This window comes from Entelurus aequoreus, linkage group LG03 (assembly GCF_033978785.1).
Source record: "Entelurus aequoreus isolate RoL-2023_Sb linkage group LG03, RoL_Eaeq_v1.1, whole genome shotgun sequence".
Taxonomy (NCBI): Eukaryota; Metazoa; Chordata; class Actinopteri; order Syngnathiformes; family Syngnathidae; genus Entelurus; species Entelurus aequoreus.
Window position 1 is genome coordinate 86,641,879 of NC_084733.1, and position 13,194 is coordinate 86,655,072.

At 38.0% G+C, this 13,194-nt stretch overlaps 1 protein-coding gene across 1 annotated transcript in view; it reads left to right on the forward strand.

The window, feature by feature from the left end:
• Positions 1-3,472, forward strand: part of LOC133645976 (potassium voltage-gated channel subfamily D member 2-like) — a 34,305-nt gene extending 30,833 nt beyond the window's left edge. The window contains exon 7 of the mRNA XM_062040900.1: positions 1,221-3,472. Coding sequence (XP_061896884.1) covers positions 1,221-1,401 — 181 coding nt within the window. The 3' untranslated portion in view covers positions 1,402-3,472. The remainder of the gene's footprint in view (positions 1-1,220) is intronic.
• The last annotated feature ends 9,722 nt before the right edge of the window (positions 3,473-13,194 follow it).

Consider the following 13,194-nt stretch of genomic DNA (forward strand, 5'->3'; position numbering starts at 1 on the left):
ATGTACCTTTCAGCAGATGTGTAAGTTACCCATGCCTTGGGCACTAATACACCCCCATACCATCACACATGCTGGCTTTTTGAACTTTGCGCCTAGAACAATCCGGATGGTTCTTTTCCTCTTTGGTGCGGAGGACACGGCATCCACAGTTTCCAAAAAAAATTTAAAATATGGACTCGTCAGACCACAGAACATTTTTCCATTTTGTATCAGTCCATCTTAGATGAGCTCGGGCCCAGCGAAGCCGGCGGCGTTTCTGGGTGTTGTTGATAAATGGCTTTCGCTTTTTGCATAGTAGAGTTTTAACTTGCACTTACAGGTGTAGCGACCAACTGTAATTGCTGACAGTGGTTTTCTGAAGTGTTCCTGAGCCCATGTGGTGATATCCTTTACACACTGATGTCGCTTTTTGATGCAGTACCGCCTGAGGGATCCAAGGTCCGTAATATCATCGCTTACGTGCAGTGATTTCTCCAGATTCTCAGAACCTTTTGATGATATTACGGAGCGTAGATGGTGAAATCCCTAAATTCCTTGCAAGAGCTGGTTGAGAAATGTTGTTCTTAAACAATTTGCTCACGCATTTGTTGACAAAGTGGTGACCCTCGCCCCGTCCTTGTTTGTGAACGACTGAGCATTTCACGGAAGCTGCTTTTACACCCAATCATGGCACCCACCTGTTCCCAATTAGCCCGTTCACCTGTGGGATGTTCCAAATAAGTGTCCGATAAGCATTCCTCAACTTTCTCAGTCTTTTTTGCCACTTGTGCCAGCTTTTCTGCAACATGTTGCAGGCACCAAACATAAAATATCTTGTCTTTGCAGTCTATTCAGTTGAATATAAGTTGAAAAGCAATTGCAAATCATTGTATTCTGTTTTTATTTACCATTTACACAACGTGCCAACTTTACCGGTTTTGTAATGAAATCAAGTTCGACACCCCTGGCCTAGATGATCTAGTGTCAAGCCAAAAAAAAAGTGTTTTGGGGTAATTGCGTCATTGCATGAGAACATATTGACAAGGTATTTACGTACCTGGAAAGCCATCGGCGGCGTCTTTAATACGAGGTGTCACTCGATGGACTTTTCTCGCCGTCACTCTTTCCGCCCCCTAATGGCCGTTTATAGGCATTGCTGGTATTACGCTAACAAAGAGTATTGGAGCTTTCTTGTTGTACTTGGGTCTTTCATCCCGCTTCTTCTTCCGCCCTTTCCCCAGTCGCTCCAACCTGAACGCCAAACTGGACGAGACGGTGCCGCTGAAACGCGACCAGGTGTACATCAGCCCCTCCATGGTCAGCCTGGCCGCCCCGGTGGTGACGTCGTCGGACGGCGACGGCTCGTCCAGCACCGCCTCGGCGTACTCTCAAAGCAACATTGTGCGAGTATCCGCCTTGTAGACGCGGGAAGGGAAGGAGGGTGGGAGGGGGCCTCGCCGAGCATGAACCCGCCGAAACGTGGAGGGATTTTTTTTCTTCTTTTTATCCCAAACGGTGAGCTCATCTGATGTCAAACTCTGCATGTTTTGTTTTTTTTCAAGAGGGGACGGTGGAGGCCTCCTCCGGGGGGGGGATAGCGACCAGCACATCTTGTTCCATGAGGAAAGCACAGCGAGCGGAAGTGTTGGGAGGGAATCATCGTTGCCTAAACATACTGAGAAACACTTTATTTTTCAAGATAGTCGTCAAAGTCGGAAAGGAGCGCTTCTTGTCTGTTTTTTTGTCCTGGACGATGACCAAGCACACACCTTCATTCCCCACGGACGCCATTGTTGTTGTGAATATTCCGTCCGGTCCGCTTCTGCATTCGATTATTTTAGATATTTTTTTTTTTTTTTTTTTTTCCCTCCCCCCGCCGTACTCTTGTAAATGGGACAACTCCACGTTCATCCCGGAGCGGGAAAGAACGGACGTGAAACGTCGGCTCGTTTTGACGAATACGTGACGCATCGTGACATTCTGTTTGTGAAATGTGCAAGTAAAAGTGAAAGTCCGAATGAAAGAAAAAAAAAAAAAAAAAAAAAAAAAAAAAAGGTTACATGTTTGACATGTATGGAAGACATTCCGGTGGAACCTCCAAAGTCAAACGGTGTTGGCCGCTAGGAACTTTCCAAACGGGGTCCCCATCAAGTCATAAAAATGGGGTCCCACTTTTTTGAAAACAAATGATAAATGTATGCATTATCCTGTTATACACTATATTGCCAAAAGTATTTGGCCACCTGCCTTGACTCACATATGAACTTGAAGTGCCATCCCATTCCTAACCCATAGGGTTCGATATGACGTCGGTCCACCTTTTTGCAGCTATTACAGCTTCAACTCGTCTGGGAAGGCTGTCCACAAGGTTGCGGAGTGTGTTTATAAGGAATTTTCCACCGTTCTTCCAATAGCGCATTGGTGAGGTCACACATTGATGTTGGTGGAGAAGGCCTGGCTCTCAGTCTCCGTTCTAATTCATCCAGAAGGTGTTCTATCAGGTTCAGGTCAGGACTCTGTGCAGGCCAGTCAAGTTCATCCACACCAGACTCTGTCATCCATGTCTTTATGGACCTTGCTTTGTCCAAAAATGTTTTTGGTATCCTGGAGCATTCAAAGTTCCTTTCACTGGAACTAAAGGGGCCGAGCCCAACTCCTGGAAAAACAACCCCACACCATAATTCCTCCTCCACCAAATTTCACACTCGGTACAATGCAGTCCGAAATGTACCGTTCTCCTGGCAACCTCCGAACCCAGACTCGTCTTTCTTTCTTAGGAGTATTTAGGAGCGAGGAAATTTCACGACTGGATTTGTTGCACAGGTGGCATCCTGTGACAGTTCCACGCTGGAAGTCACTGATGACGGCCCATTCTTTCACAAATGTTTGTAGAAACAGTCTCCATGCCTAAGTGATTAGGACACCTGATTCTCATCATGTGGATGGGTGGCCAAATACTTTTGGCAATATAGTGTATCTCAAATTCTATATTGTGTTTTGGAAAAAGGTTTTCATAAACGTTACTTAATTCATTAAAAATATATATTTTTTATGTATATGTAAATGTATTCAGTTATAAACATTCATTCACTTTCTTCTTTCCTTCATGGAGCTAAACTTTACCGCTGCCGGTAGTTTTTTTCTATATTTTCATTTAATGAGTTGTAGGTATATTTGTTTCAGTACAAAAGTGTAAAAAAGTGTTTGGAATGATGATAATGGTGTGCCAGGGCACGACTTCTCTGGCAGATTGATGAACCCTCTCGGTTTGATAATCGGCAGAAGATCACAGTCGGCTCGTCCCCCGCAAACCTCCTTAGCTATAAACTTTACATCCTATGGAGGGTATCAATGATGGTCTTCTGGACAGTTGTCAAGTCTTCCCCATATTCATCCTAACTGAGACAATTGAAGCAATTTAATGACAACCCGATTTTAGTAGACGAGTATAGTGCGACACTCTCTTTCAAACATTCATGCCCAGTCAATTTCTTCGCGGTATTCTCATTTTTCCAAATCCCGTTTTCGGGGGTTTTTGTGAGCTGGAGGCCCGAATTATGTACCGTATTTTCCGGACCATAGAGCAAATCCGGATTATAAGGCGCACTGCCGATGAATGGTCTATTTTTGATCTTCTTTCATATATAAGGCGCACCGGATTATAAGGCGCATTAAAGGAGTCATATTATTATGATTTTGTTCTAAATGTAAAAGACTTCCTTGCGGTCTACATAACATGTAATGGTGGTTCTTTGGTCAAAATGTTGCATGGATTATGTTTTACAGATCATCTTCAAGCCGCTTTCTGACGTTTTGTGGGCGGGTCTTATTTACGTGGCTCACCTTCGACAGCGTCTTCTCCCCCGTCATATTTGTTGTAGCGTGCAAGGACGGGAGGGGAAGAAGTCGTCAAAAAGATGGCGCTAACTGTTTTAATGACATTCAGACTTTACTTCAATCAATAACGGAGTCAGCATCTCCTCATCCGGAAAACAACAACGCCCCGTGAAAAAAACGTCCGACCGGAACTCTCTAATAACTAAAGTTCCTTAGGTGAATAATGTAAACTCACTACACCGGTATGTTTTAGCGCGTTCATGGCGAGTTTACTGACGGATATAAGTAAGAACTTTACACTACTTTATATTAGAAATGATAACATTGGAGGATGAATGTCTCATAACAAGAAATAGAGAAAAAGAAGAAGCTTATCGACTACAAAGGCGGAGGCGCGCAATTTTTCAGGATTTATGTACATCCCAAATACAGATCAGCAGGTACCAGAAGGTAAGAAAAGTTGCTTTTGCATAATATTGTGCAAAAAAAACGCCAGATAATATGTCTTACCTTATACACACACCATAATAATACTCCTATGTTGAAGCACATCAAGCGGTGCGGCTTCATATCTTACCAAAGTCGTACTAAAACATGTTTGATAGATTTTTGTTCTATATTTTCAATGGAACACATAAAATGTTGGTGTTGTTTACTTGAGTCATATTGCCATAACATTGCAGTCTACACGTATCTCTTATGTGTGACTGCCATCTACTGGTCACACTTATCATTACACCATGTACCAAATAAAATTGCTCCGAGGTCGGTAAGCACAACCAGATTTATTCCGTACATTGCAGTCTACACGTATCTCCTATATGTGACTGCCATCTACTGGTCACACTTATCATGACACCATGTACCAAATAAAATTGCGCCGAGGTCGGTAAGCACAACCAGAATTATTCCGTCCATTAGGGCGTTAGAAGGCGCGCTGTCGAGTTTTGAGAAGAAAAATATATAAACGGGAAAATACAGTACAAACGAACAACTGCACACTTGAAATGGTTTAAGTTGTGGGCCCTGACTCTATAATCTATGGACGTTTAACTTTTTTGAATGGAATTATGGAAATAAATACACTTTTCCATGATATTATCTTTTTTTTTTTTTTTAGGAAAGGGTTAGGGTTGGGGTTGGGGTTAGGATTAGAGTTAGGATTAGGATTAGGGTTATGGTTAGGCATAAAGAAAAATAGTTGGTTAAGGTTAGGGCTAGGGTTGGGGGTGTGGTTAGGATTAGGGTTAGGGTTAGGGTTGGGGTTAGGGTTAGGATTAGGATTAGGGTTATGGTTAGGCATAAAGAAAAATAGTTGGTTAGAGTTAGGGCTAGGGTTGGGGTGTGGTTAGGATTAGGGTTAGGGTTGGTTAGGGTTAGGGTTAGGGTTAGGGTTAGGGTTTGGGTTGGGGTTAGGGTTAGGATTAGGGTTAGGATTAGGATTAGGGTTATGGTTAGGCATAAAGAAAAATAGTTGGTTAGGGTTAGGGCTAGGGTTGGGGGTGTGGTTAGGATTAGGGTTAGCGTTAGGGTTACCCTGACCCTACACTATGAAAATTGTATGGAAAAAATGTATCAACCAAAGATTTGCCAAAATACGAACGCAGGTGGATTGCCGGCAAGGACAAGCCAAATATACCGGGCTAAACCTCGAAGGTTAAGGTGGTGTTTTCCGTAAAAAGTTTTTTCCACAAGGAAATTGTGCTTGAAGGCCACGCGGTGGTTGGACTTTGGAGGTTCCACTGCGGGTTCTAAGGTGGAATATTAGGTGATTGTTCTAAAGCAACCTTTGACTACTGCTATCTCGACCCCGGACACACTTCTAGAAGGCTAGATCTCACTGTGTAGAAGGCCACCTTTTGTACATTCTTTTCATACTGTAAATACACCCCACCCCCCCCCCCACCCCCCACCCACCCCCCAAAGCTGACTGAGCGCATTCTGGAGTGGGATCCTCTCATTTCTAGATTTAGTTTGACAGTTTGTCGTCGGCCATTCTATTTCTGTCTGTTGACTGGTTGAAGTAAAGATTTGCATGCTGTCATTGCGGGAAAAAAAGAAAAGAAATTCTGTTCTATTAAAGTTTGTCTCTGCTTCCTGTCGGCGACTTGTCTGTGTGAGGAGGTGTGTGTGTATGTGTGTGTGTCTGTGTGTGTGTGTGTTCTTGCATTGCTACCCTTCTTGAGACATCAACAACCGGTGAACAAGTTAGGACATAAATCACGGAAAACCATGGCATCTAATAGAGAGCCAAATACTAGAGTCCGTGAACATTGCTCCAAAGTCAGGATTTTTTTTTTGTTGATTTAATGTGCATACAAAAGTAAACATTGACAGGTGCAAAGGCAGCAATATATGATTAAAAAAAAAAGACGGCAGCTAAGGAAGTACTTCCCCCATTCAAACCCCGCGTCTGGCCAACATATGAAATAACAAGTGTGTGTAAGAAATTGAAATGCACCCCTTTGGCCAAAATTAATTTAAAAAAATAAATAAATATGTATATAGAGACATACTGTAATAACTTGAAGTAAATGATGATTAAAAACCAATTACAAACAAAAAATTCAAAACAAAAAAATTGTACCTATAGCTTACCTTTTTTATATTTGCATAGTATGTATATATTATTAATGTTGTAAATACAAATCTTTATATATCTAGAAAGGGTGGTCCTAAAGAGGGAGGCATTTTTTGGAGGTCTCAAGAAGGTAAGAAATACAAGAATGTGTATGTGTGTGTGTGTGTGTGTTCTTGTATTTCTACCCTTCTTGAGACTTGAACAAGGAAAAGTAGCTTCCATATGAGGAGGTGTGAACAAGTGATGACATAAATCATGGTCCCAATAACATTGCATCTAATAGAGAATGTCTCATTTGCACCCCCTGGTGGTGAAATCTATCAAAATGAGGGTGGTCCCAAAAAGGAGGAATTTTTCAAATTGACTGTGTGTCGCTTTTAAAAGTGCTCCCCCTCTGGTCAACATATAAAATAACAAGTGCGTGTAAGAAATTGAAATGCGCCCCCTTTTGGCCAAAATTAATTTAAAATAAATAAATAAATATGTATATAGAGACATACTGTAATAACGTGAAGTAAATAATGAAGATTAAAAAAACAATTACAAACAAAAAATGAACTAAAAGCAGTCTTTTTCTCACAATGTGTCGACTTTTTTCTTATAAAATTGGGAACAATTTCTCATATTCTTTCTGTTTCTGTAATATTGCCATATTTTCTCGTAAAATTATTACTTTTTAATGCAAAACGGTGACGTTTGTCATATAAAATTCAGACAACGTTACCAATTTTTTTGGGGTTGTTCTTGTAAAATAGTGAAATCGTTTTGCTTTTGTCATAATTTTGCCAAGTCAAATTATTTTTACTATTATAATATTGCCAAAATGTTAAAGTTTTCATACAAAATGGGGACTTTCGTCGAGTAAAATTCCGACTCCTTTCATAAAATTGCCCAAATTTTTAAAGTTTTCTTATAAAATTGTGACTTTTGTCGAGTAAAATTACGACACCTGTAATAAAATTGCCAAAATTAAAAAATTGCGACTGTTATTGAGTAAAATTCCAACTTTTATCATAATATTGCAGAAATGTTCAGTTTTTCTTGTAAAATTCTGACTTGCGTTGAGTAAAAGGACGACTTTTATTACAATCCTGCAAAATTCTACGTTTTTCTTGTGAAATTCCAACTCGTTTTTCACAACAAGCTTTTTTTATATTTGCATAGTATGTATATAATATTAATGTTGTAAATACACATCTTTATAAATCTAGAAAGGCTGGTCCTAAAGAGGTAGGCATTTTTCGGAGGTCTCAAGAAGGTAAGAAAAACAATGTGTGTGTGTGTGTGTGTGTGTCCTTGTATTTCTACCCTTCTTGAGACTTGAACAAGGAAAAGTAGCTTCCATATGAGGAGGTGTGAACAAGTGATGACATAAATCATGGTCCCAATAACATTGCATCTAATAGAGAATGTCTCATTTGCACCCCCTGGTGGTGAAATCTATCAAAATGAGGGTGGTCCCAAAAAGGAGGGATTTTTCAAATTGACTGTGTGTCGCTTTTAAAAGTGCTCCCCCTCTGGTCAACATATGAAATAACAAGTGTGTGTAAGAAATTGAAATGCGCCCCCTTTTGGCAAAAATTAATTTAAAATAAATAAATAAATATGTATATAGAGACATACTGTATAGCGTGAAGTAAATAATGAAGATTAAAAAAACAATTACAACCAAAAAATTAACTAAAAGCAGTTTTTTTCTCACAATGTGTCGACTTTTTTCTTATAAAATTGGGAACAATTTCTCATATTCTTTCTGTTTCTGTAATATTGCCATATTTTCTCGTAAAATTATGACTTTAATGTAAAACTATTACTTTTTAATGCAAAACGGTGACGTTTGTCATATAAAATTCAGACATGTACCACAATATTGCCAATTTTTTTTTGGGTTGTTCTTGTAAAATAGTGAAATCTTTTTGCTTTTGTCATAATTTTGCCAAGTCAAATTATTTTTACTATTATAATATTGCCAAAATGTTAAAGTTTTCATACAAAATGGGGACTTTCGTCGAGTAAAATTCCGACTCCTTTCATAAAATTGCCCAAATTTTTAAAGTTTTCTTATAAAATTGTGACTTTTTTCGAGTAAAATTACGACACTTATCATAAAATTGCCAAAATTAAAAAATTGCGACTGTTATTGAGTAAAATTCCAACTTTTATCCTAATATTGCAGAAATGTTCCGTTTTTCTTGTAAAATTCTGACTTGCGTTGAGTAAAAGGACTACTTTTATTATAATACTGCCAAAATTCTACGTTTTTCTTGTGAAATTGTGACCTTTTTCTTGTGAAATTCCAACTCGTTTTTCACAACAAGCTTTTTTTATATTTGCATAGTATGTATGTATTATTAATGTTGTAAAGACACATCTTTATATATCTAGAAAGGCTGGTCCTAAAGAGGTAGGCATTTTTCGGAGGTCTCAAGAAGGTAAGAAAAACAAGAATGTGTGTGTGTGTGTTCTTGTATTTCTACCCTTCTTGAGACTTGAACAAGGAAAAGTAGCTTCCATATGAGGAGGTGTGAACAAGTGATGACATAAATCATGGTCCCAATAACATTGCATCTAATAGAGAATGTCTCATTTGCACCCCCTGGTGGTGAAATCTATCAAAATGAGGGTGGTCCCAAAAAGGAGGGATTTTTCAAATTGACTGTGTGTCGCTTTTAAAAGTGCTCCCCCTCTGGTCAACATATGAAATAACAAGTGAGTGTAAGAAATTGAAATGCGCCCCCCTTTGGCCAAAATTAATTTAAAATAAATAAATAAATATGTATATAGAGACATACTGTAATAACGTGAAGTAAATAATGAAGATTAAAAAAACAATTACAAACAAAAAATGAACTAAAAGCAGTCTTTTTCTCACAATGTGTCGACTTTTTTCTTATAAAATTGGGAACAATTTCTCATATTCTTTCTGTTTCTGTAATATTGCCATATTTTCTCGTAAAATGATGACTTTAATGTAAAACTATTACTTTTTAATGCAAAACGGTGACGTTTGTCATATAAAATTCAGACTTGTACCACAATATTGCCAATTTTTTGGGGGTTGTTCTTGTAAAATAGTGAAATCTTTTTGCTTTTGTCATAATTTTGCCAAGTGAAATTATTTCTGCTATTATAACATTGCCAAAATGTTAAAGTTTTCATACAAAATGGGGACTTTCGTCGAGTAAAATTCCGACTCCTTTCATAAAATTGCCCAAATTTTTAAAGTTTTCTTATAAAATTGTGACTTTTGTCGAGTAAAATTACGACACCTATCATAAAATTGCCAAAATTAAAAAATTGCGACTGTTATTGAGTAAAATTCCAACTTTTATCATAATATTGCAGAAATGTTCAGTTTTTCTTGTAAAATTCTGACTTGCGTTGAGTAAAAGGACGACTTTTATTACAATACTGCCAAAATTCTACGTTTTTCTTGTGAAATTGTGACCTTTTTTTCTTGTGAAATTCCAACTCGTTTTTCACAACAAGCTTTTTTTATGTTTGCATAGTATGTATATATTATTAATGTTGTAAATACACATCTTTATATATCTAGAAAGGCTGGTCCTAAAGAGGTAGGCATTTTTCGGAGGTCTCAAGAAGGTAAGAAAAACAAGAATGTGTGTTTGTGTGTGTGTCCTTGTATTTCTACCCTTCTTGAGACTTGAACAAGGAAAAGTAGCTTCCATATGAGGAGGTGTGAACAAGTGATGACATAAATCATGGTCCCAATAACATTGCATCTAATAGAGAATGTCTCATTTGCACCCCTGGTGGTGAAATCTATCAAAATGAGGGTGGTCCCAAAAAGGAGGGATTTTTCAAATTGACTGTGTGTCGCTTTTAAAAGTGCTCCCCCTCTGGTCAACATATGAAATAACAAGTGAGTGTTAGAAATTGAAATGCGCCCCCTTTTGGCCAAAATTTATTTAAAACAAATAAATAAATATGTATATAGAGACATACTGTATAGCGTGAAGTAAATAATGAAGATTAAAAAAACATTTGCAAACAAAAAATTAACTAAAAGCAGTTTTTTTCTCACAATGTGTCGACTTTTTTCTTATAAAATTGGGAACAATTTCTCATATTCTTTCTGTTTCTGTAATATTGCCATATTTTCTCGTAAAATTATTACTTTTTAATGCAAAACGGTGACGTTTGTCATATAAAATTCAGACAATGTTACCAATTTTTTTGGGGTTGTTCTTGTAAAATAGTGAAATCTTTTTGCTTTTGTCATAATTTTGCCAAGTCAAATTATTTTTGCTATTATAATATTGCCAAAATGTTAAAGTTTTCTTACAAAATGGGGACTTTCGTCGAGTAAAATTCCGACTCCTTTCATAAAATTGCCCAAATTTTTCAAGTTTTCTTATAAAATTGTGACTTTTGTCGAGTAAAATTACGACACTTATCATAAAATTGCCAAAATTAAAAAATTGCGACTGTTATTGAGTAAAATTCCAACATTTATCATAATATTGCAGAAATGTTCAGTTTTTCTTGTAAAATTCTGACTTGCGTTGAGTAAAAGGACGACTTTTATTATAATACTGCCAAAATTCTACGTTTTTCTTGTGAAATTGTGACCTTTTTCTTGTGAAATTCCAACTCGTTTTTCACAACAAGCTTTTTTGATGTTTGCATAGTATGTATATATTATTAATGTTGTAAATACACATCTTTATATATCTAGAAAGGGTGGTCCTAAAGAGGTAGGCATTTTTCGGAGGTCTCAAGAAGGTCAGAAATACAAGATTGTGTGTGTGTGTGTGTGCGTGTGTGTGTGTGTGTGTGCTGATGTAAAAGTCTGCAACAGTTTTTGCTTTTAAAGAAATCCAAGTCATGGAGTGAAAACATGAAAGGAGTGAGACGTCGGTGAGGTGGATGGTAGAATAAATACTGTCGCGAAACAACCTTTGTCTTTTTTGCTCCTTTGTTGTTCCTCAAACAGAAGTAGGTACTGGTGGTACTGGTGCAGGGCATGTTGGGACCTGAGCCTCCCAGCAGGTGGTCCTGCAGGAACTGTCCGTGGGGATGTAGGCTCCTGCAGCGTTGCATTGTCATGTCCTCCTCCCACAATGCACTGCTCCCTTTGTGCGGAGGAGCGACACAGCAGCTTTTTTTTTTTAGGAAATCTTATGAACCGGCCTCCCGCTGGCAGGGACCACGGGGCTAATTGGGCTCGTCTCGGAAGGACGGCCGGGACCAACACCGGGCATGGCGTTTGAACTTCATGAAAAAGACTGAAAATAAGCTCCTGGTTTTTTTAGCAGTTGAACATGCAAAAAATAGGAAGAAAAGGCACCATTTGAAGATGTTTTGGTGTTTAAAGAATTGAAAAAGGATCAACAGAGTTGACATAAATACATACCGCATTCACCTGAATGAATCACAATGTTATTTAGTCACTACAGTAATTACAACTTTTGTTCGCAGCCACAGGAACCACATGGGTTAGCCTACTCTATACAGTATTCACAACATTATTAGTGTTCACTTCACAACCACAGATGGTTCATATACTTATTGACATTATTTACACATTACTTTGTCTGTTTCAGTCACTATGTTATTTAGTCACTACAGTAATTACAACTTGTGTTCACATCCACAGGAACCACATGGGTTAGCCTACTCTATACAGTATTTACACCCATACTAGTGTTCACTTCACAGCCACAGAGGGTTCATCAATTTATTGACATTATTTACACACACATTACTTTGTCTGTTTCAGTCACTATGTTATTTAGTCACTAGAATAATTACAACTTGTGTTCACATCCACAGGAACAACATGGGTTAGCCTACTCTATACAGTATTTACACCCATACTAGTGTTCACTTCACAGCCACAGATGGTTCATCTACTTATTGACATTATTTACACATTACTTTGTCTGTTTCAGTCACTATGTTATTTAGTCACGACAGTAATTACAACTTGTGTTCACATCCACAGGAACCACATTGGTTCGCCTACTCTATACAGTATTCACAACCTTACTAGTGTTCACTTCACAGCCACGGATGGTTCATCTAGTTATTGACATTATTTACACATTACTTTGTCTGTTTCAGTCACTATGTTATTTAGTCACGACAGTAATTACAACTTGTGTTCACATCCACAGGAACAACATGGGTTAGCCTACTCTATACAGTATTTACACCCATACTAGTGTTCACTTCACAGCCACAGATGGTTCATCAATTTATTGACATTATTTACACATTACTTTGTCTGTTTCAGTCACAATGTTATTTAGTCACTAGAATAATTACAACTTGTGTTCACAGCCACAGGAACAACATGGGTTAGCCTACTCTATACAGTATTTACACCCATACTAGTGTTCACTTCACAGCCACAGATGGTTCATCTACTTATTGACATTATTTACACATTACTTTGTCTGTTTCAGTCACTATGTTATTTAGTCACGACAGTAATTACAACTTGTGTTCACATCCACAGGAACCACATGGGTTAGCCTACTCTATACAGTATTCACAACATTATTAGTGTTCACTTCACAACCACAGATGGTTCATCTACTTATTGACATTATTTACACATTACTTTGTCTGTTTCAGTCACTATGTTATTTAGTCACTAGAATAATTACAACTTGTGTTCACATCCACAGGAACAACATGGGTTAGCCTACTCTATACAGTATTTACACCCATACTAGTGTTCACTTCACAGCCACAGATTGTTCATCTAGTTATTGACATTATTTACACATTACTTTGTCTGTTTCAGTCACTGTTATTTAGTCACTGCA